At 43.6% G+C, this 25,401-nt stretch overlaps 1 protein-coding gene across 1 annotated transcript; it reads left to right on the forward strand.

The window, feature by feature from the left end:
• Positions 1 to 21,470, forward strand: igf1 (insulin-like growth factor 1). The gene is made up of 5 exons (XM_034074970.2): positions 1 to 326; positions 1,620 to 1,779; positions 11,156 to 11,412; positions 11,864 to 11,899; positions 17,634 to 21,470. Exons 1-5 carry the CDS (start codon positions 279 to 281, stop codon positions 17,691 to 17,693), a joined length of 561 nt encoding a protein of 186 aa, XP_033930861.1. The 5' UTR covers positions 1 to 278; the 3' UTR covers positions 17,694 to 21,470.
• The last annotated feature ends 3,931 nt before the right edge of the window (positions 21,471 to 25,401 follow it).

A 25,401-nucleotide genomic window follows, 5' to 3' on the forward strand; every position in this document is an offset into this window, starting at 1 on the left:
AAATCCTTAATGAATAACTTAGGACGAGTAGGAGGCAAATGCTGCCCCAGCTGTTTCCTGTTGAAAATGTCTGTGTAATGTAGATAAATGTGAGGGATTTTCTCTAAATCCGTCTCCTGTTCGCTAAATCTCACTTCTCCAAAACGAGCCTGCGCAATGGAACAAAGTCGGAATATTGAGATGTGACATTGCCCGCATCTCATCCTCTTTCTCCCCGTTTTTAATGACTTCAAACAAGTTCATTTTCGCCGGGCTTTGTCTTGCGGAGACCCGTGGGGATGTCTAGCGCTGTTTCCTTTCAGTGGCATTTATGTGATGTCTTCAAGGTAACTTACCTGCTTTCCTTTGTATATATTCACCTTCACTTGCTCACTATTTGCACACAGCATCCTCAGGTTTAACTGTAAGAATACTTGTTTCAGTTTCAGATCATTTCAATGCTTTTACATGCATGACAGATGTGGATTTATTTCGATATGTTTAATCATTGTATTCAGTTACAGAGAAACTGTGCTGCATACGTTTAATGATGTTTTATTCTAACTAGAAATTGTCCCTTGTGCTTTAATTGACTTTTTTTGCTGTTGGAGATTTTGACATGAATCGTGCATGAGTTTTACTGCTCGGATGAATGGGTTTTCATTCTCAGAGCTTCTGTGCGCTCTTTTTCTCCAGAAAGTCTTAATGCAGCTCTGCAACTTTCACATAATTACTGCTGAGTCTGCATTATTAAGAGCTTAATATCCAACCTTAGGCTGCGGGGTTAAGACAGAGCAGCTTAACATGAAATGCTTAACGGCGTCGGGACCGTGCGGTTTGTGTTTGGATGCAGATGGATAGTGTCCTATGTTTATTCGTGTTATTATATTTGACCCACTCAGCTTCCTCGACCGGGTTTTGCGGGAGAGCCGTTTTCCATCTCGCGGAAAGATCCCTGGCGCTTTTTGCAGCTCTTATTCTGCTTTTTGAATGTTTACGTTTTTAGTCCAGTTCTGTGCGTGATAATGCGCATACAGGGAAAACTGCTGCCTCATTAGATTTGATTAATGATATATTTTAAAAGGTTCTTGATTAATATTGATTTGTATTACCATGTGATAACGCATACAGGGGCTGAGTGGTGCGATGACAAGATGAAATGTGTCTTTTCAATTTGGACACGCTCTGCTCGTTGCGCACAAGCGCTCCGGAGCATCAGAGCTGCCCAGCCTCTTGTTTGACTCTTTGACTCTGGCACCAAGTGGAAGTTTGGATTTAAGTCATTTTCCTCCACATCTCCAAACCCCTGTAAAGTTACCATCTGTGGCCATGGACACTTTTATTTCTTCTTTTATTTCTTATTTATCAGAGCAAAGTGGAAGTTGGGGAAACGAGGCTTCAGTTCACTGGGAAAAACCTTGTGTGGGAAAATGTTTAGTGTTTCACCCTCTGATGTATCATTGAGCAAGGCACTGTGCCACCAACGATCACAGCAGATAGACTCAGTGGCCAGCAGTGTTATGTGACAGCTTAATAAAAACATGATTTACACTAAATGAAAATGAAATCTGTCTGTGATGATGCTCTGTGTTTAACAGCAGTGGAAATGTTAAAGCTGTCCCTCTCTCCCTGTGCTGCAGAGTGCGATGTGCTGTATCTCCTGTAGCCGCACCCTCTCACTACTGCTGTGCGTCCTCACCCTGACTCCGACGCCAACAGGGGCGGGCCCAGAGACCCTGTGCGGGGCGGAGCTGGTCGACACGCTGCAGTTTGTGTGTGGAGAGAGAGGCTTTTATTTCAGTAAGTGCACCTTTTTATTTATTCATAAACGTTGGCTGTATCTGTCCCAGAGCTCTCCACCTCCAGCGAGCTCATAAATAAAAAAGCAGCCAGTTTGACATCTTGTCTTGGCTTTCCCTTCATTAATGTTCCCTTTCTTCCTTCAATCATTCCTCTTACATCCTTTCTTAAAGTTCACAGTCATCCCTGCACATATGTTGTAATGCTTAATCCTCATTGATGGACAGCTAACCATATTTTGAACATGCAAATGTTAATGAACTATGGAATAATCATAACACCTATTATTGGTTGCAAATCACAGTTTTGCCCACTGTGTTTTAAGTGGAATTTGGCTGACTATGTCAAAAAAAGGGGAGGGGTAGAAACTAAATGTTACAGGGAAGTTTTTTCTTCTTTCCACCAGAGAAGGGAAAGCAACCCAAAGAAAACCCTCCACCAACAATCCAGGATTTAAATCTCAGATTTTTCCATTAATGGTACAACCGAGCAGCATAGGATAAATGGAGCTACGGAGGTTAGGTGCAATGTTCCACAGGCTGTCAGTGTTTGTCCGGACATGTATCCCGATCTCTCTGTCAAAGACTAACAGAGTGATCGTACATTAGCAATATAGCTGGCTCACACACAACAGGGCTAAGATTTATTCACATTTATTTGGCTGACCTCCATCCAATTAACCCAATTTACATTGAATGTCCTGGAGGAGCGTTGTATCTCCACGAAAGTCATTTTAAAGTTCCCATAATAATTGATTGTCCCGGTGACTTCCGTGCAGCTTTGACATAAAAATCCATTATTAATGGTTTGGGCCCAAAGTTATGAAAGATTTTCCACATGTGGTAGACTTTGTCAGCTGCCAATTTCAAAAAGAAAAGAGAAAGAAGAAGATATAAGATTTCTGTGGGAAATCAGCAGCATATATAGTTTTATATTTCCAGTCATTTATTGCTTTCACCGGAACCTGAACCTGGAGTGGTTTGAGGATACACCTTCTGGAGAACCTGGTGACTGATGGAGGATTAGGGGCCAGGAGGGGGCCAGTCTTTGCCACAGTACAGCAAGGAAATAAATGTAGTATTGGCCCAATGTAAACTATAATAATGCAAATCAAACGCAGGTACAAGCCAAAAACCTAAGTACATTTTATCGGCAAGATGATGACAAAGTGGTCTAGCCATCCTAGCTTTGTAAGACTGTACTGTCTTGTACAGTGGAGCTTGAGCTAAATGCTTATGAGCATATGTTTTGTGGGATATCAGCCATAAACCAAAGTATTTATTAAATCTGAAATATTGACTTGATCAGGGCGTTTTAGGAACATTAAATGAATCACCAAAGTTGATACAGTTCATCATGAAGTGGAAGACATTTTATTTAAACCCAACCTGTAGACATTTCCCTCAGAACCCTAGGTGCTGCCATTATCATCCTCTGGGACCATGAATGTCTGTTCAAAGTTTCATCCATCTAGAATTATCATCCACTAGATCTATCTTAAAGCCCACAATGACCTTCATAGCCTTGTGAATCCTTGACAGTCCATTTGGGTAGGAACTCCAACCAATCCAGTGCCTGCAGGGGTTGCTCTTGATCTTGGCTTTTCAGTCCAATTCTTTCATGACCCCTCTGTTCACTTCTGTACTCTCTGGCCGCCTTTGTTGGTATTTCATCCGCGAATTTGAGCTGCTCTCCTTTATGCCAACACTTCCTGTTTGGCTCAGGCTTTTTACCCCGTCTAAACCCAATTGGTTAAACTATGTTTTCCTGTTGACGGGGCCTTTGCAAATAATACCTGCTACAGTCATTAGCACCCAATTATGGTACTGACATAGCTTCTTGTTTCAAGGCAGCTGAAGATGTGGTCCAACAGTGTGCTCTTGAAGCACATGTGATGGTGACAGCTCTGCTTTGCCTCAGTTGGTTGGATGATCATGGAACCATGATTGTTGGACAATTCCACAAAACCCAGGATTACGTTCAGTGATGTTTTTCCAATGTCAACAATTTAAAAGATGTTTGCTTTCTGCATAGTGTTTGGTAGGTGAAGGGTAGGGAAAGCTTTTTGAAGAAGGTGCTTCACGATTATCCACCACCCCAACGTTCCTGCATGTGCCAACATAAATAATCCACTACTTTCTGCTTTAGCACTGCATATTGGATTAGATGTACCCTAAATGTTAGTCAAATATAGAGGGAACTCCAAGGTATACAGGCTTGTCACTGCAAAGCCAAGTATATTAAAGTGGTCGGTTTGGTTACACAATGTATGTCCAATGTCAACGAATACTACCAGTTAAAAAAGTAGTGCTCTATATAGCTAAATGTAAAATAAAAGTCTGGGATTATGAATGGGGGCCATGCCGGTTTTTGTGTCCAGTCAACATCCATCCCTGACCCCTGATAAAACGGTTGAGTGGACCATTCCAAAAATTCCACGAACATAGTCTGAAGTTTTCCCAGAATCCTCCAATACCAACGTATTGTCTTGAGGTTGTGTCACCATGCACCTTGCTGCTGCACCCCCCCCCCCCCCCCCCCATGACACTGCCTCGTTCCTCCACCCCTGCATGCAGCTTTTCCAGGACCAGTCAACATCGGTCTCTGCATCAAGCCCTTTGCTTTGTGCAGTGTTTGCCACATAGTTTGTTGGAGGGCGACCAAGCTGCTGCAAAGCTGCGAGTCTTGTTCATCCAGATGCTGCTGGCAACCCCTGCATGCTGTGAAGTGGTCATGACAGCCTGCTCCATTGCCAGTTTTCTGCCAGTTAAGACTTTTTGGTCTGTGGATTCCCTCTGCTTCAGCATTTCACTTGCATATATGACCATGTTCTCTTCGTGTAAGCTGAGAGATGGTGGAAGACCATGGACTGTTTGATCAAAGAGAGGGTTTTATTGGATCGTGCATAACATGTAGCATCTATGTGTTGCAAGGGTCTTGTCATTCTCTTCTTCAACTTTGGTCAATCTTTTCTTGCTCAATGGTAAATCCCATGTTAATGATTCAAATCTCAGTTTGAAGGTTTGTAAAATGTTCCAAGAAGTGTCTGCAGCTGTAGCGTAAAGCTGATGAAATGTTTGACGAGGTATGAGAGTGTTCAGAGATTGGATGATGTGAGCATGTGATAACGTGTTGGCTACTGCAGAGTTTGACTACAGCTTTGTACATGTTTCTCACAGGCTATATACGTATAGCAGTACTGTCCGTATTCATCTCATGAGAAAGTGTTGAATGGAGGCCAATGTTACTCATGAATCCTTACGTAGGATAGACTTCTTAAACAGGAACAGACCTTTTTGTGGTGCATAGAATATATTTGTCTTTGCCGCATTACCTTACACTGTGCAGTCACTGAACTACACAGTGTCCATCTATCAATACCACATTTTCCTGTATTGAAAAAAGACACTCCATCCTTTTTCTGAAAAGACGATGAGGTTTGAGCAGCAGGGTGCTGTGCCCTGGAAAATATGCTGCTCCCAGTCTTCCTCTGTTTCTCTCGCTCTATCATATTCTCTCTGTCATTCCTTTTCCTCTCTCTCGGTCGCCACATGCACCAGTGGCTGTTTGAGTAAAAATATCTGGATAATCCATTTGTCATCTATGAGAGCCGGCAGCGTAACAGCTTGGCCAACGGAGGCGCACTCCTTTCCCTGAACTCTTCCCCTCCAGTCTGACCGTGTTAAACTTGGCAGCCGTCTGATTGATAATGTGTCCAGAGACAGTGTTGCAACGACAGAGGGCTTTCTGTGCTGAGAGTGCTTTTGCCAATCCACCTTACACTTGCAACCAGTAAAATAGCCCACTTTCATTTAGAGACTGCAGGGTTCCAACCCTGACAGAAATGCTAAATACTAGTTGGTGGAAATACTTTTTTTACATAATGAAAAAAACTGCAGTCTATGAAACTGAAAAAAACCCACAACCGTAGTCAGTTTTTCCAATTATTTGCCTGACCTAGAAATCCTCAGTTGTCTTTATAATGCTTTAGCAGGCAGGACCTTGGGGTTATTTCACTCCAATGTTCATTCCATGAATCAGATGTTATGGGATTTGTTTGGCTGTAGTATGAGGGCTAAGTGGCTCCCAGTCCTAAATCACTTCATATTTTATCAGTTCATGTTAAAGTATTCACATTTATTCTCGAGTGTACATGATATATAATCTTAGGATTGTTTTCTGTGAAATGATTGATGCTCAAACTCTCTTGAATTACAACCATATGGCACAATCCATCATTTTGGGTCAAGAGCCAATTGTTGGTATACGAAGTTCAGCCAAATATCCTCTCTGGTTAAACCATTTTAGGTGTGTTGGCTTGTAGTGATGACATGAGTTGAAGGTGGAAAAGAGAAGGAACATTGCCTTTAGCAGCCATTGATGAGATTTCCTCTTCTGTGTTTGTCCCTGTCCATTTTATTCAAAGCCACTGGAGCTGGTGGGAGGTAGAATGTGCAAACAAGAATGTCACGGGCATGCACGCACACACTCAAACACACACAAAGCTAGGTCTTGTCCCTTAGCAGCAGGGGATTATGTGGATTACAGGATGATCAGGACACCCCCTCTCCTCCATAGTTTTACACTGGAACTGAACACACGGCGGAAGGCTGAGATCTGAAGAAAGACCTCCTGTGTCCTCTCCATTATGAGAAAAGGTGTCCTTTTCCCATTAAGACCTGATCTAAAAATCTCAGACCCTTCAGTGAATTACTACTTGGTGGAACAAAGAGGCGTCTCTTGAAAAGAACAGGCAGGCGCCCCCCAGACTTAGATCTGTTCATTAGCTGAAGTTGAGACTCGAGGGATTTGAGGACACTCAGGGACCAAACAGTACTTTACCTTTGAAACCTGTCATCAGTTTAATCCCACCACATATTGTAGGACATGTACAAAGAAAACCGGGGACTGTCGTATCTAGTTGCATGAGTGCAGAGATCACCAAGGTTCATGGTTGATTTCCTGGACCTTTCTGGCATTCTTTCTTCTTAACTTTAGGTGGTCTCATAAATTGTCTTCCATTTACTGCACACTATTGATCCAACACTCCCTTATACTAGAACGATAGGATTGGTTGTTTGCCATGACTCTAATTATTGTACATGTGAGCGACAGTGGGCAAATCCATTGTTTTTTTGCTGGAACAAAGTCAGGAGATTTGTACCAGCCCACCTATCCACAAAAAGTTGTTATCCATTTGCATTCAGCAGCCTCGTCTAACTCCTGCTTGATTAATTAACATTACGTTTAAGATAACCATGCATTTTTTAACCCTGTCCAATCTCTTCGTTACAAAATCCCCCATTCATTGAATTCTAACTGATGTCTTATAATAAATCCCTTTTTGATCTATATTGATAAAGCTGTGACCAACACTCATTGTAGTGGCCCATTAGTGTGAGGAACACGTCCCCCATTCCATAAAGTCTTTGTGCTACTAATAATAAAGAGGTAGTTTCCAGTACTTTAGCAGCACTTAATCCCTTCCCCGCTGTAAACGGCTTGACACTTCGCAGGAAGAGCAGTGTCAAATCAAATCAAATTTTATTTATATAACACATTTATAAACGACTTTTGGTCGAGCCAAAGTGCTGTACATATAATAAAAACAGGCTCCAAGAATCCACTGGTTTTTATTGACCATGCTTTCTGTCCCACTCTGGAATGGGGGAATCCAGCCATCTCTCTCCAGTGCCGCTCCTTGGAGGAATGAACACTATGTGCTGAGGCTGTCAAACACTGAAGCAAAAGATGTTAGATGGAGCAGTGGAGTGGCATCAGATGAAACACTTAGTCTACGCTACATTTGACAGTGGGTAGTTTTCTGTTAAAAGGCTACTGGCATTCCACTTCAAAGGCATACTCTTTATAGTACTAAGCATTTTGAAGGTGGTTCTGAAAAGCCTGCTCATATGGGTGACAGTTGTAGTCAGCTTGGATTCTCAGTGAATACCATTTCTTAACCAAAACATTTTAAGAACATAAAAAAAGATCTATAGAACACACTACTGGAGCATAAGACAGTGTTCATAAAACATCCTAACTCATTTTTAATAGCAGATCCATCAGAGAAAATGCAATGTCATCCAGCATTTTCTCTTACTCAACGTTTGCCAAAGTACATTATAACATCTGCATAGGTTCTGCATGGATCATTAAAACACATGCATTCATGTAAAGACAGAGGATTACATTTGTGTCCCCATGTTGACTCTTCACATTGTTAAAATAAAAGGCACTGTCAGAAGTGTTTTGGCTTCCGACAAGCTGTCAAACTCAAACATGTTTCGTATTTAGTAATGCACTTCTATAACACTGTTGGACTCTTCATTCCATGTCTCAAGCTTCAAGTTACAACAGTTACTTCTGGTGGTGCTTCGTATTTTTTGTACATAAATAGTGCAGAACAGAACTGCATCTTACGTAATGCTGCATATGGTTTGAAAGGGTACAGAACGCTTGCCATTTCTCCCCTACAACATAGTAAATCATACATGTAAGAGGACAGAAATCCACTAACTGCACTCTGCATCGTCATGATGGCTTAAATGCTGACACACGCTTTCTAATCTGACCCGAAACCCTCCCTCATCAGCGTGCGTGCATCCCTAATCTAGAGTCCATTTCAAACAGCAGGGGGCCGCGAGGCGGGAAGCACTGGCAGAAAAGGTTGCTTGCCCTTATTTCTTTTACAACAGTCACAACCACAGCCCTCTTTTATGAGGGATTACAGCTGCTATCCATGCTATTGAAGCATTTAAAACCTTGCAAAGCTTTTAGACCTCATTATTACATGCATGATTTTCCCAAACCTGCCCCAGCTGATTATCCTACATGTTACAACCGGTGCCAGCTGATTTTTCTCTCCCTTCCAGCTGTTTGTGCAGCAGCGTTGCAAGCTATTTCCAGAATAATAGCGGATGTTAATTTGTAAGGCTTTATTGGGAGGAATTGCCAAAACAGGCCAGGCAACAAGGCATGGCCCCTCTTTTGGCTTTCAGCAGACATTATATAATCGTTAGCCAGGGCTCAACTTCATGTTTCTCTCTTTCTAAATCAGTTGTTAATATATAACATGCAAAGGAAAACTGCAGGGAAAAAGAAAGAATGACAGTGGAATACCTGGCATAGTCAAAAGCTGAATAAGATTTTTGTCATCTCCATATTTCATTTAATACATCCCTTTTGGCAGTTTGAGATCTGTGTGATTCTGTTTCTTCCTGTTCCCTAAATAATGCAGGTGCACAATGTATTTTTAGCATCATTCTACCTGATGTGCAACACGAAAGCCTCCCTATTGTCCCCCTTGCCTTCCCTCTCATTCACACTTCCATTACCTGGCTTTGTGTCTGGGGGTCCGAGGAGAAAGATGCTTCTGTTTCTGAATGAAAGCTTCTCTCTGTCCAGAACAACATTGTTAGGACAAGGCAGACAGAGAGCAGCAGTTAATGGACTTTGTCAGCACTGGCAGGCTTCTGAGCCAAGAGCTATTAACTCTGAGAGGGAAAGGCATTTCCTCCTTGTAAATGCCATATTAAATTATTATTATTTTATTTGGTAAAAGAGAAAAGCCCATCAGGGCTATATTGCTCAAGGTGAGTAGGGAATATTTAATGGAGAGTCTGCGTTTTTCTAAAGGCCACCAACCGAGGGTGGGTTTTGGGGGGGTAAGGGAGTTGAAAGAGGAAGTGAATATTTGCGTCATGGTAACTTGATGTGGCCACTCAGTCTACTAGAGTATCACACCTTTAAATAAGGTTTTATACATTCTTTAAGTGATAATATACATAATATATTTCCACCTCATCTCTTACTAAACTTGTACACACGCTGCATCATGCCACCATCTTTGCACCCATTTTCTAGCAGAGAGGCTCCAGGGGGCTAGGGCTTCTGCCAAACAAAGATGTGAATGAACCGTGCAGCGGAGCCAATGGGGGTGAGGCCTCCAAGACTGCCTGGCTGTTTCTGCAGGTTGATCAGACCCAGAGGGCCTGTGGTTTGGCCCCGCTGGACGAGACTCTGTGTAAAAGATACCTGGGCCAAAATGGCTGAGCGTGATTTTCTCAACGTTTGGGTGACTGCGGCTAATTTTTTTACAGGGAAGCAGCTGCCAAAAAAGTGTCCATAGTGTGCAATGTGATACACTGTAAACTATACGCGGAAGAAATCCATATAATTAAGGCCGTTCAGCGTTCATACATCAGAGGAATCAGACCCTGACCTGGCCATTATCACTGCTTTATTACAAGCATAGGGTTTGGCCACTAGCCACAATTAGTTTGATTAAATCTGCTAACCCTGATAAAGCAATGTAGAAGTAAAAAAAATGATCTTAAGTTGATAAAACCCCGTAGTAACTGTATATGTTTGTTAAACTTTCTGTCATAATGAGATTTACGACCGAAATGTCTTAGTACATTTATGGCACATTTCCACTACAGGGCCTCGCTCGACCTTGCTCTCTATGGCTAGGCCTCGTTAGGCCTTGTTAGGACTGGCTCACTTTATGCTGCGTTTCCATTACAGTTTAGTAGCTGGGGCAGTAACTATATTAACGCAGTGTAGGTGGAGCTGTGACGTCATCTTCAATGAGAACCCCAGAAAAACAACATTAGCTGTTAGCACTCAAGCTCACAGCTCCTCATATCTGTTCAGAAACTAGACAAAAGTTAAACAAGTACAAACCACAGACTGTCTGTGTCATGGCGAATACAGTCGCTGGTTTATTTATGTCTGTATAGGCCGTTGTTGTGAGTGTGGACGGTCGGAGCATATACTGCGTTAGCTTAGCCGATCTCCATTCAGAAAACACGCATTTTAAAAAGGTTTTTTGCCTGCCGTCTGTCTGCAGACTTGTCAAAGCATTAATTCATGGTTTTTACTAACCGGTATCAGTATGTTGTTACTTCGGCATCATTTTGAAACGTGTATTACAATTAAATCACGGTCAAATATGTTCATTTTGCTGTAGTTGTAGCCCCCTTGCCAGCGATTCTCTCTCGAGTTTAGCATACTCAGCCCGACTCAGCCTGGTTGTTGGCCCGGAAAGAACCTCGATTTTATGGGGCCAGAAAAACAGGTAATAGTACCCGCTAGCCGGAACTACGCCAAGTGGAAACGCAACCAAAAACGGGCCGGGCATGTTTAAAGCAAGCTCCACGCTGTAGTAAATGCGCCATTAGAACAAAGAGTTCTGGATTTCAGCAAAAGCAAGACTTCAGACAAACAGGTTTTCAGTCCAATCAATCATTCATCCTCACATTGGGGTTTTGTAATAATACCATCAGAACAATGGGCAGCTTCCATAATCGCCAGCTTTGTATTTGCCCAAATGTAACTTACTTTGACTCTTTCTGCTGTTCCTCTCAAACAGGTAAACCAACAGGCTATGGCCCCAATGCACGGCGGTCACGTGGCATTGTGGACGAGTGCTGCTTCCAAAGCTGTGAGCTGCGGCGCCTGGAGATGTACTGTGCACCTGTCAAGCCTAACAAGGCTGCCCGCTCTGTGCGGGCCCAGCGCCACACAGACCTGCCCAGAGCACCTAAGGTTAGTACCGCAGGGCACAAAGTGGACAAGGGCACAGAGCGTAGGACAGCACAGCAGCCAGACAAGACAAAAAACAAGAAGGTGAGCACAGCATCAAACAGATATACTCTGAAAAAATGTACTCTTCAGGAAATTTGTAAGAAAAAGCAAATATGAATGTTTTGTTAGCTTCTATCGGAGCATGCATACTTGATATCCATTTGTTTTCTTTCTAAGGGTTAGATGAAGATTGATACCACTCTTTTATCCAATTGAATAGATAACCTAACCCAAAGCTTACAAATTGATAGTAGGTGAAAACGCCTGGCCTACTAAGGCTAGCTGTTTCCACTCGTTATGCTAAGCTAAGCTAACTAGCTGAAGGCTGTGGTTAGTGTTTATTCAGCTTTAAATTGGAGTGGTCTCAAACTTATTATCTAATTCAGTTACTTTAAATGGTCAGTAAGTAAGTTCAAGTTTGCTACTAACTTGCTGTAGGCCTATAAGTCAAATGAATACATCTAATCTAAATATCTTCATTTTCTTTCCACAGAGACCTTTACCTGGACATAGTCATTCTTCCTTCAAGGTATGCAAGTTGTTGGCTACCTTTTTTGTACATGTTATTTTTTAGATCTCCGTTCTGAAATCTTTGTCTCATCTGGCCCGAGAAAGACAACTTGAGATCTAAATGCAGACTCTGTTTCATCCTCGAGTTGCAAACCTGCAGGAGAGTGTGATCCTTTTAAGATTCCACTGTGCTTTTTACCCTTCTCTCAAAAAAGAAAACCATTAGCAAGAGACAGAACTAAGTGGTTTTTGTGGTAGACCCAGTAGCACTCCTGCTCCCCAGGCAGAATTTCCACTCTGCTACTGTACATTATGTGCGGAAATGTTGGCATCTCACCATAAACAGACTGACACATGCATGGTCCAGATATGAAGCCTATCACCTTCAGTGCATATCTGTGTGCAGTGACTTTCAAAGCACTCGTATCTTTTCATTACCCTCACATTTGTATAGTTAGTTTGTTTTTTTCCATTTCAATATTGGAACTAGCAGTTATTCTCATGGCCCATTATTCCGATGGTCAATTATTCCAATGCCCAATAATCTGAAGAATGTCTCATTGGACTCACATTTTATCCTACAGCTTGTTGTCCTGATAGCAAACTCGTATTGCTTCGCAGGCCAATTATTAAAAAGTTCCTGACTTAAGGAAAGTACTTACTGTACCTCTGTGACCAAGTTTTGTTCTCACCATCCAAAAATTGTAGATACAGAAACTATAGGTTACTTACGTAACCCCAGTTCTCAGAGTAACATGAAGTGAGATGTCTCACTATGGGATGCGCCTCATCGCGGAGCAAACAGAAGCATCAATCTCATTACGCCAATCCTGATTGGCTGGTGATCTTGACGTCAACGTCAGGGGAAATCACCCCCTATAAATAGCCTGCGCCACGACGCATGCGTCATTCAAAATAAGCACCTCTTCTCGCTTCACCATAGCAAGGAGGGCCGTCTGGTGAGACATCTCACTTCATGTTACTCTGAGAAATGGGGTTACGTAAGTAACCTATAGTTCTCATTCATAACACTCCGTTCGATGTCTCACTATGGGATATTGTAGCTCCCGTATTGCCAGACGAGCTTATCTCGAAGATCACCGATCAACCAGAATTTAACAGGTGGAGTCCCGACTCAACAAGGTGCCCAGCACTGCTCGGGCCACGCTTGGAGCGGAGACGTCCAGTCTGTAAAAGCGGACAAAAGTGAGCGGCGAAGACCAGCTTGCCGCTGCACAGATGTCTTGGATGGAAACACCCTTGAACAAAGCCCAGGATGTAGCCAGGCCCCGAGTCGAGTGAGCCCGCAGACCCGAAGGTGCTTGCAGATTCTGACTCGTATAGGCCAAAGCAATTGCCTCCACGATCCAGTGGGAGAGCCGTTGCTTAGTAACAGGCTTACCCTTGTGAGGATTAGCCCAGGACACGAAGAGTTGGTCATTAAGACGAAGCTCTTTTGATCTGTCCATATATGTGTGTAAAGCCCGGACTGGACACAACAGATCCTGCTGCTGCTCCCCGGAGGAAACAGCTGCGGAGGAAATGCCTCAATGTCAATTGGGGTACACGAACCAACCACCTTTGGTGTAAAGGCAGGGTTGGGTTTCAACAACACTCTCGTTTGCCCTGGGGCGAACTGAGTGCATGAGGGATGTACAGACAGTGCATGCATATCGCTGACCCGCTTGGCGGATGCCAGGGCCAGTAACAGCACTGTCTTGAGTGACAGATGTTTCATGTCAGCTCTTTCCAGGGGTTCAAATGGGGTAATTCTGAGCCCATTTAAAACCACTGCCAGGTCCCATAAGGGCACCAGCGACCTGGAGACAGGGAGGAGCCTGCGAGTTCCCTTCATAAAACGGCAAACCAAAGAATGTTGGCTAGCCGTCTTACCCTCAAAGCCCACATGGCATGCAGCAATAGCAGCCAGGTACACCTTGATCGTGGAGAAAGCTCTGTGTTTTTTGATCAAGTCCTGTAGAAATGATAAAATCACCCCGACAGGATATTGAAAAGAGATGTGTCCTTCTTGAAGGCACCACTCCTCAAACACCCTCCACTTACAGTCGTAGAGAGACCTGGTGGAGGAAGCTCTCGCACTCTGAATAGTGTTTATCACCTTCTGAGGGAGTCCCACTGTATTCAGATTGTACCACTCACGGGTCAGGCCCATAGTGCCCCGCGCTCAGGGCGTGGGTGAAGGATCGCCCCCCCCGCCTGAGACAATCTGTCCCTGCGTGGTGGGGGCTGCCATGACTGCCCGCACAACAGCTGATATATCTCCGCCAGCCCGTACGTTGCGGGCTAGGGCGGAAACATCAGAGTAAGTGTGTGGCGTTGCTCCTTCACTCTGGCCAGAGTTGGGGGTAACAGAGCCAGGGGTGGGAACGCGTACAGAGGACCCGGAGGTCGATCGTGTACGAGTGCGTCCCCGCCTAACAGTGCGTTTAAATCGTGCATTAAAGAGAACAGCTGTCATTGAGCATTTTCTCCTTTTTGCGAACAGACTTAACGCGGCTCCGCCGTAACGCACCCACAGCGGACTCACGATCCTTGGATGTGGAGTCCAGTCTGCATAGAGTGGTGCACCTCTGGACAGTAGTTCTGTCCCGAGGTGCATCACTCCCGGTACCTGTGTCGCTCTCAGAGAGAGGAGACGTCTGCCGCTCCAAGGGATCAGTTTGTGTGCCAGTGTGTGTGACTGGAGACAACGCAACCTCCCTTGGCGGTTCATACACGATATCGTGTTGTCTGTCCTCACGAGGACATGGTGTCCTCTGAGAGAAGGCAGGAAGCGTTTTAGGGTGGGGAACACCGCTAAAAGCTCCGGGTAGTTTACGTGTGCCCGCTGGAGGTCTCTGCTCTAGGGACAGAGAGAGAACAGAGAGAGAACCTCTCTCTCCAGAATATGGGTTGACTCTCTCTGGGTTTTTGAAAACAGATAAAGTGTAACTGTTTTGAGAAGCCCAGGCAGATGTCGTGAGTATCTCCTGCTGTATGCTCCTTAGAGCCAGCTGAGATGTCACGCTTACAGCTCCAGCCGGCACTGCACATGCGCGTGACGGTGGAGCCTTCATGACCCCAGCCGGCACTGCGCATGTGCGTGGCGGTGGTGTCTTCACGGACCCGTCAGTAATCCGCCTCTTGAGAGATGCCGTAGCTGCTCTCAAAAGGGGAAGAATTGGCGGGCTGTTTATTGGTTTTATTGATTTTCTATTCATTTTTTTTTAGCTGCGCCCTCAGCCTGAAGCCTGGACGCGTCAGCGGCAAATGTTTAATGACAGAGTGATCAACCAGTGTGTGACATGTGTTTGTGCGGACTTGAGGATGGTGTTGAGGCATCTCTCGAGGCGGCGGGAACACATTCACGGAGAAGAGAAGCGGGGGCTGTCAGGCCGCTCGCTTTTTCTTCCTCGACTGCTGGTCGAAAGTCTGGGTTGGCTGCGCCTGGGCTGCAGCCGGAACCGGAGACTTTCTAGGCCAACTCGCCTTCGTCTCCTGCCTGGGCTGGGGACTCGGGGCGGGCTGCGACCTCTGCTGTTTCGGTATTTTAAACCGAGCAGGGTTCGGGGCAGCTTGGGCGAAGGGTTGCCGCTGTGAAGGCAGCGGCTGGACCCTTCGAGGGAGGCAGAGGTGGAGGGCCTCGTCTTCCTTCTTTTTCAACTCGCATCTCCTCTACATGGAGGCGAGAGCGGAGCCAAAAATCCCCTCGGGAACGATGGACATGTCAAGCACATCCTCCTTTTCCCGGTCTGGGAGGTTGGTGAGGTTGAGCCATCTAGCTCTTTCCTGCACCACCATGATCCCCATTGCCTTGCCCGTGGCCTGGACGGCGCAGCGTTGGACACGGAGACAAATGTCTGTGACCGCAGCCATCTCGTCCAGAGCGGCCGGTCCAGGATTGCTTGACAGATCCTCACAGAGCTCCGCTTGGTATGCAGTTAGCAGTGAGGAAACGTTCAGAGCCCTGGCGGACAGCGCTGCGGCTCTGTAGTACCGTTCAGTCATGGTCGACTGGAATCGGTCCGCCTTTGCTGGCAGTGTGGGGTTCCTGCTTGGTGACGGGCCCATCCTTGGTAGGAGGTGGGTTGCCACCAGCGGTTCCATAGGCGGTATGCGGAGCAGGCCGAGCCTCTCCATACCGTCACAGTCTAGGGAGGAGGCACCCTGGATTGGGGCCTTGTTGCTAAAGGGCCGGTCTCTCCACGAGACCGACACCTCATCCAACATCTCCGGGACAACCGGAAGGAGTTGCCTCTTTGTCCTCGTTGTTTGGGGAAAATGTTTCCCCTCGTAACGGGACCTGGAGGTCTCCTTGGCCATTTCGGGCCATGGGATGTCTAGCCTGGACGCAGTGTGCTGACACACGGCCTGCAGGTCCATGCTTAGACAGGGCGAAGCTGGTGTGCTATCGCCAGGGAGAGCAGCCATCGCTCCCGGCTTTGCAGCCTGAGCTGATGACATGAAGATGTCGTCTTCTTGCTCATCCGAATCAGACAGGAGGAACTCAGAGGCATCCTCTTCGTACTCCATGTAATCCAATTCTAGGACATCCTCCGCGGGTGAAACCATGGTGAGGTCCAGCCGGGAGCCCCATCTTGGTAGAGCGTGGGGCCCCGTTCCCGCGTCTCTTGCCGCCACCGGGTCCCGGCCTGATATGGCGCGGGAATCCGGTTCCGCGGCTGCCGCTGTTGATGAGCCCTAGACCGTAATGGTGAGGGGCTCAGTCTCTGCGGCAGACGCCCCCGCGTCTTGATTGCCAGACGGCAAATCAATGGACATGAGGGGATCCTGTCCCGACAAGCTAGCTTGTCGTGCTAACCGTCGGCGGAGGCTCTTCATGGTGAAGCGGGCACAATGCCCGCACGAGCCGGGGTTGTCAATAGCCTCCTGGGCGTGTTCCAGCCCGAGGCAGGACGAGCAGACCTGGTGTGAGTCTGTGCCTGATACCTTCAACCCGCAGCCACAGAGTCGAGCCTCCGAGTCCCTGACTCCTCTGGTGTGAGGGAGAGAGGCGTCCATCTCGTTCGCCGCGTGACGTGGAGAGGAGAGGACTCGCTCGTAACAGGTACGTCGAGAAAAAAGTGTTACCAACCTGTCTTTAATCCGGAGAAAAAAGGACGGTGTGGGTCTTTTTTCTCAAAGAATATTACCTGGTGTGGTAATATTCTTTTAATCCTTTTCTCTCCGTGAGAAGAGAAAAGAAAAAAGCGTCCTCGCTACCGTGGTGTCGGCAGTGAGGGAAAAAACAAGCTAGCAACGGGTGTTTTGCTAGCTTGAACAATCAAAACCTTACCTTAATTCCAGAGGAAGAACGGCGGGGTTGATTATTTATAATACTAACTGGTGTGTTAGTACTATAGTCTTCTTGCAAAGCAGAAAGAGTAGCCGGCTAACGCCCGTCGACCGCAGTTAGCTTTGGTTCAGTCTGTGGACTGTTAAGCTAGCCCGGCTACCATTAGAGATGTGCTCTGAAGCGAGAAGAGGTGTTTGAATGACGCATGCGTCGTGGCGCAGGCTACTTATAGGGGGTGATTTCCCCTGACGTTGACGTCAAGTTCACCAGCTAATCAGGATTGGCGTAATGATATTGATGCTTCTGTTTGCTCCGCGATGAGGCGCATCCCATAGTGAGACATCGAACGGAGTGTTATGAATGAGAACTCCTACATCTGTCTCAAAGCCTGCTTATTTTATCCTGTCTCTACGGTGTCTCTGTTCAATGTCTAAAATGCGTTTCTCTTTCATTGCAGGAAGTGCATCAGAAAAACTCAAGTCGAGGCAACACGGGGGGCAGAAATTACAGAATGTAGGGAAGAAGCGAATGGACAAATGCCCAGCTGCTTGGGAAGAGAGAAGGGAGTGGCCTTACCTGGTACCCCTGTGGAATGGTTAACTGAAAAACAAAAATGATGCTAACAAAGGTCCGGAAAGCTCTTCAAAATTATTAAAACCTGAAAGCTAAGCTGTGTTTAAGGGTTTGATGAGGAATCTTGTGATTATTTTATACACTGCACCATTCCATATCGGGAGGAATTCTTTGTTAATGCAATGTAAAAGACTAGTTTAGCTGCTGAGACACAAACAAGAGCTTATTATACCTCCATGTGTTGGCTGCAGCATCCCCTGGCTTCAGAAAAGGTTTGAATGGATCTTAGCATCAGCCAATCAGAGAGCAGCAGGCTGTGCATCTGAATGAGTTGTCCATCCTGTCCCCTGAACTTAACGGAGGTAAATTCATTCAGTCTGAGAGAGTGGATTCATTCACTCCTTTGGTTTCACAGGATACTTTTTCACTGGTCATAACAGTTACTACCCCAGTTAACATCTGGTTACCTTACCGTCAGAGTTTTTATGCAGCATGAGAATTAGTAAAATCAAGGTTTGCTTTAAAGGACAAAGACCAGGTGGTTTACTTTTAACATTTAAACATTGTTGTAGTAATATTTGGGTCAAATTAAAATCCCTAATTCTTATAGTCTAGCACAGTGTTTCTACCAAGGTTAAAGGTCCCTTGAAATCTTCAGGAAGTGTTAAAAACCTGAAGATTGAGTGTAAAATCCCAAAACTTCTATAACTACAAACAAACCCAATTGGAGAGGAATTTAAGGAAGATTAACCTGAAGATAAATTGATATTTAGTGTATTGGCTATTCATTAAATGGTGCTTGTGTGGTTTTAGAAAGGGGTCGTTCAGTGGACTCAAAGTGCATTGGACATACGTCAGTGGAATAAGTGGAATTACGATAATCAGGCAAAAATGTTTGTTGTGGCCAAATCACATTTTTTGTCAACAATCCAGTCCCTGAGTGGAGGCCTGTGTTCAAGGTTAAGCGCAAGTCATGCAAGTTTAGTCACGGCAAGTCAACAAGCTTTCAAAAAAGAGTAGAACATTGTTCTGGAACAATATTTTCCCAAATCTGTCAATACCTGAGTTTGAAACAAAAGAAGGTGAGGTTCTTCCAATAGGGGCAAAGATGGGAGGTTTAAATATAGATATCAATCTTGGGCTGATATATTATGTTAGTTTCTACTTCAGTTGTCGCTTGGACTGCATTACCTGCCATTACGGCTTGAGAACAACAAAACTCCACAGCATCTGTTGCAAAGTCCACCTGAAAAATCTATTTTGTTAATATTGCAAATCAAAATGAGAAGTCTTCCTGGAGATATGAGATACAGCACGCATTTAACAAACCCACAGACAAAGCACACACAGTGTAAATGAGAGTTGTGTAACTGTGAGCAAGAGTCAAACACACACATAAAACACACACGTTTCATGATAAGCCAGTTCTAAGAAGTCCTTGCATGAGGACTGACCGCCCTGGCTGTTTGCTCAAGCCTCCATGCAAGTTTAAAGTCATTTTATTGCACAAACCGCCCAAGACATCTCATCTCTGCCTGTGTATAATCAAACAGTACTCCCATTTATGTTATACCTATGCATCACTATCATTCATTGTACATGATAGTTTCATATATTAAAACTGTATTAAGAATCCTATCCACTGTATAATGGTGCTATTTTGTAGTTTGTTACTTGCAAGAGATGGCTAAGTCGGACAGATGGCAGGGCTTACATTGGAGGTCTTCCCTTTTGCACAGCCTTGTGGCCACCATTTTAATAGTGTTTTATTTTGTAAGCTGTTTAAGTAAGGTAGTAGTGTAAGCGAGTAAATGTATCTGTGTGAAATATGTGAATGCATGGAGATCAAAAAATACAAGAAAATACAATGTTGTGGTCCCAAGAAGGCAAAATGCAATTTTTTCTACTGTTTTTGAATTATTTTCTCAATATACATCCCTTATGCCAAATAACTTGACAAAAGTACTGTGAACTGTGATTCTTCCAATTGTATTGAGATTGATAAAAGTCATGGTGTGCTTTTGTCTGTCCTAAGATGTGTGTTTACATGCACCTCACTGGAAGAAAAATAATTGATTTTTAAAAACTTATCGCGAGACTACACTACTTTTGCTGAACAGCGGCCACTGTGGCTACAAGTTGTAATTATGATATAAGTGCAAATTAAACTTTCCTTAGACTTGTTTCCCAAGATCTTCATGAGTCCGACACCAACATGTTATCTGTGTCACGCTAACCTGTAGTGTAACAAGAGCACAGTTAGAGAAGAGCTATAATGTCAGCCAATTTACTTATTAATATTGCACAGCGGCTAGCTTTAAAAAAAATATTGGGACAATTTGTAAAATTAGAAGATTAGAAGCAATTTCAGATTCCTCTGTTTAACACAAGATTTCAGCCAGCAGCCGGTTAGCTTAGCTAAACACACAGATTGGTAACAGGAGGATCATCTAGTTTTGCTTTGTAGAAATGTCAACAAAATACGCCACATGGTGTCGTTTTTACACCTCAGTTGTTTTACTTACAGATTTAAAGGTAGGGTAGGTAAGAATGAAGAAACCAGCTCGAGTGCGCTAGAGTTTGAAAATACACAGCCGGAAAAAATCTGCCACTTCCTCAGAGCCCCTCCTCCAACACACACGAACGCGCACATGACCAATGAGGGCACAAAATAAGCCGGGCCTGCTAAAATGATTGGTCGTGCTTTTTACAGTACTACGGCTTCCACAGATGATACTTTTTTTATGGATTTTTTGTCAAAGCACTTCAGATATTCATTGCTATCGGGATGTTAAGAGCATTCCATGGAATATAAAAAAAATGTGTATCTCGAGCCAGTTTCTCAAACTTACCTACCCCACCTTTAGCAAACACATTTCTATATTAGTATGTACGTTGTAGGGGTACTGTTTGGCAAGCTAGCCACGAGAGCTTTCCCGCTTGTTTCATTCTTTATGCCAAACAAAGCTAACTGGCTTCTGGATGTAGCTTGATGTTGTGGGCTGAGTCCTAAAACACGGAAATGATTATGCATTTTTGACTAAACATTTTACTATATCAGCTAAATGACTAATATTTTCAACGATCAATATTGAATACTGTTTTTATCTGTCAACATAGGAATTTGCTAGTTTACTTTTGTTCTTTAATTATTTACAAATTACATAATCGACATGCAGAGCTAAAATGTTAACAACGTTGCTTTTAGAGCCATTCTGGTTCTCGAAGATTTTCAGATATAAAGTACAAACCAAATACTTTTTAATAGAACAAAGCCTCAGTCAGCATTAATATGCCATGAATCAAATCATTCTATATCAATTGAGGTACGAAGTGCACTGCAGCTACAAAACGCCATCCAAAAACTTGTCTCTGGTACCTGAAATATAGCTTATAATGTCATAAATAGCAAGGTTAGCCAGACAAAAGTCCTTCTGTGTGTCTGATATATTTAAAGAAAGCTACAGCAACCAGCTTCAATGTGACTATGATTCAACCATTTTTGTTTGTGACCTGTGTGAAATAATGATCAATAAAGTTTACAAAGTGGTGCTGAAACATTCACAACTCTTTGAGGTGTTAAATGAGAAAACATAATTTCCATCACTGTCCAAGAAAACTTTTTGATTAGAGCGCTGTTATTTTTGGTGCTCTATTGCCTTCTGTAGAAAAAAAATACTGACACATTTTTCACCATTCCTGCTGAATAAACCACTTGTCAACATCACATAAATGCCTGGAGAGTCTTTTTTAATGCAGCATGTACATACGTTACATATTTTCTGATTTAAAAGGACGAAATTACGGAAATCTCACATTGAAATAAGTATTTGGGTCCTTTGCTATGACATAGGTGCTTCACATTTAGCTTGATTATCTTTGAGCTGTTTCTTCACCTTGATTGGAGTCCACCTGTCCTGAGTTCAACTTATTAGAGATCAGTCACACACCTGATATATAAAGGCCTCACATCTGATCCACCGGCCTAAAGACAGGATTGTGTCGAGGCACAGATATACAGAAAAGGCTACACAAAATGCCTGCTGAAATTATTTAAGAGCACAGTGGCATACTATAGAGTTGTCTATCAGGCAATACTCAACATTAGGGGGAAAAGGGCCTTGTTAAGGCGAGGCAAGGCGAGTTTATTTATATAGCACCTTTCAGCATCAGGCAATTCAAGGTGCTTTACAAAAATGAAAGACATTCAGACAAAGGCATTTAAAAACAGTAAAAGATAATAAAAGAAACATTAAAAGAAAAACAAAAAATTAAAGACATTAAGAAAATGGCATTTAAAATCAGTCATTAAAAAGAAAAGCTAATAAAATAAACATTAAAAGATAAAAGTTACGGTGCAGTCTAAGATATGAATAGTTCAATTATTTTGGTTCTTGATTTTTAATTTATTCAAAGAACCTCCCTTTGGAAATCCGAACATTTCCGTCCCGATTGTTAATTTAGACTGATTGTTTTCACCATGTTATGCTCGCATGACATCCACAATCGGACCCTCAGGAGGGTGTACTAGCCCCCTACTCTGCTTTGTGTTTCATAACAAAGGCTTTAATTGTTACCTGAACACCCCGTGTTACCATAACACTATTTTTCACCCGTCGGTGCTGTGATACTTGTTCCTCAGTACAACTCACCTAAAAACTGATCGTAAACCCTGGCTACGATGGATATCCCAAATATCCTACTTTGTTAAGGGACGTGACCAAGAAATTAAGTTTAACTGAGCTTCAGAGCTCCTTTTGTGAATGCAAGAAACTTCCAGAAGGACAACCATTCCTGCATCTCCTTCGTGAAAGACATTGGAAATCATGTTTGAGTTTGCAAAATAGCTGTACAGCTTGTTGCTTTATACCCTAGAAACCTTTCAATCAATTTGCACAATCTGAGATTGATGAGGTGGGAAATTTGTTTAAATAATTGTATTAGAAGGCTAAAACATAACAAAATGTGAAGGTGTTCAGCTCTATGTGATTCCACTGCACACTTTTAAAATCACCATGGAATATCATAACTGTAAAGCAGTGATACTCAACCTGGGGGCCACATTTGGTTCAAAATAGCAGCCAAGTGGCATGCTGACCATTTTCTTATGCAGAATGAAAATAAATTGATTTACAATACTAATAATGTGCTTTCAATGTAAATACTATGCCCTGAGTGGATTAAAAAGCATACAAATTGACTATAGACTATATCACTTGGCCATGAGCCCCTTTCGTTCTGCAATAGTGCAAAACAAGTCAAGATTCCCTGCTCCAAAGGCATATTATGCAACATCACACACTGGTAAACTCTACAACCATTATGATGAACCCAAAGCTGAGGTTTTTCTCTTAAGCATGTGCAAATCTTATAAGAAATATTTGCCATATGAAGCCGTAATTCAAGCTGAATCGTGCACTGTGAATCTGAGTGTGTGCTGAATGACAAAGTGATACTTCCTAAGAGGTGGCGGAGTCTGCCAAAGCAAACACAGCGGGGCGTGGTGCTCCCAGAGGCCGGAGCTGCATGTTCAGCTCTTTGGAGGATGCTCACAGTGACAGCACGGAGCTCTCACTCACTGTCAGCATTTTCTCTCAACGGATGAATGTTGGACAACAATAAAACCCTAATAAATTCTCTCTCTGGCCGGCGCACAGCAGGCGGCGGATATCAAAATGTGGAGTAGCAGCAGGGAGGTTGGCGAGGTCCCGGCCACCCTGGATGTTATTTCATCTGTCTCTATGGCTAATACAGAATCAATTATCTCACCCTAATGGTCCAATTGCAGGCTGCAAGCTTGCAAGATTTAGAGTTCAAATAAATCTGAGAGAAAATGTGTGCAGAGTCCTTTCCAGTGGCGAGTAACCAAGCCATCACAAATAAGCCAAAATATAATACGGATGTTTCGGTATCATCCAGTTGTAATTATAGTAAAATACAAACCCCAAGATGTCTTGAAAATGCTCTGTTTATCCTCTTATATGTGCTAATTTTGGATTACATGGTGACTCAATAAGTGCAATGCAATGATGTTTTAAGAACCTCAAAACCACACTGAAAAAAACAATCGGTTTCCCATTGATCTGCGCACACTCAGGATTCAGTGCATCTGAGGACACAGATTTTGGACCAAGCTTTGAAACACAATCCCTCCACACTCTTCAACTCCTCATCTTAAGCACACAATTGTCTTTAGAATGACCTTGTGGTCTGCTTTACTACACTCACCAATTTCACTACTTATTTTATTGGTTGTTTTACAGGAAAAGAGGTTGTAAGGCTTCATCAGTCTTCAACCATTCTTTTTTTATTACCAATAAACCACACACGATTTCACTATGCTGCGTTTAACTTTTGCTTCTGCGTTTGTCAATTCAGCATTTGTTTCTTCACAAAAACTCTCAAATCTGAAAGCTAGCATCCAGCGTTGGCTTGTGATAAGAGGATCCTTACAAATGTACAGGTAGCTGTTTTTTATTTTGATCCAAGGCCAGATGTAAAAGGAAACAGACACACCTTGAGTCCAACAAGTGCACCTTGAGCCTCGTGCCACCACGGGATGTGAGGACTTTGGTAAAAGCTTCTGTGAAAGACAAAAAAGGAAAGTGTTAGTCCAAACCATTGGAGGAGAATCTCCCTCTTTCTCAATTTCAGTCGACAGTGGAAATTCACTGAGGCTTGATTATAGCAGGAGAGAGTGTTGGCTCAGCTGTGTGCTTTAAGAACCCATGATGTCAGAGCCTTATTTTCCTTGGAGGGACTCTCATCAGCTGCATTGTTCCAGGAAACCATGGCCTGTTCTCTGGGCAAAAAAAACTGCCCAAGATGTGGTCCCCTCTTTTTGCACCCGCATCTCTGTTGAATGCAGCACGCTGGCCTCTGGCACAACTCAAGTCTCCTCAGCAGTAACACACAGATATCAGACACCATGCGTGGAGCATCAGCGCATCACATTTCCTTCTGCTGCGCCACTGTTTTATATTTTCAATTAGAAGACAAGTGATAAAAGGCAGCATGTCAATACAGGGAGAGAAACGTATGTGTTTCCCACTGATCATTATAAAACATTTCTGCTACTGATGTCATAGAGCCCATACTTCTAAGGTCTCTTGATGCATAAACACTGTGGTGGTGTGATTAAAACACAGCAATGGCAACTGACAGGTGATGCAAGCAGCCAATGAAGAAAACTCTCCTGCAGCTTTCCTCAAATAAAACATTTGAACCATTTACGATGCTGAATCAAATCTGAACCAAATTAGAAAGCATACAAACAAGACCAAATAGGAATAAGAGACAGCGCAATCAGTAGTTAAATAAACTTTACTGGCACACGTTGAAGATTTTGCAAGCTTTGTTGTGGATGTTTCTGGATACCCACCGATTTCACATCTGTTGCTCATAAGATTATTTGAATCTTGGCTTTTTTGCTAATGTTCTTCGTAAAAGAATTATGGTAATGGTTTCTAAGAAAATTCAGAACATGGAGAAATCACCGTTACCAGATTATGTCCTTCACCACGGCTCAAAGTTCATTGAATATTCCCCCGAGTGTGCAAAGGAAGAGGAGCCAAGAAGCTTTGGATTTGGAGGCATTGATTTGTCTGCTGTCCATATCAGTACGTTAATGCTGCCTATATCAGGAGAAATAT

Source organism: Pseudochaenichthys georgianus, chromosome 23 (genome assembly GCF_902827115.2).
Source record: "Pseudochaenichthys georgianus chromosome 23, fPseGeo1.2, whole genome shotgun sequence".
NCBI lineage: Eukaryota > Metazoa > Chordata > Actinopteri > Perciformes > Channichthyidae > Pseudochaenichthys > Pseudochaenichthys georgianus.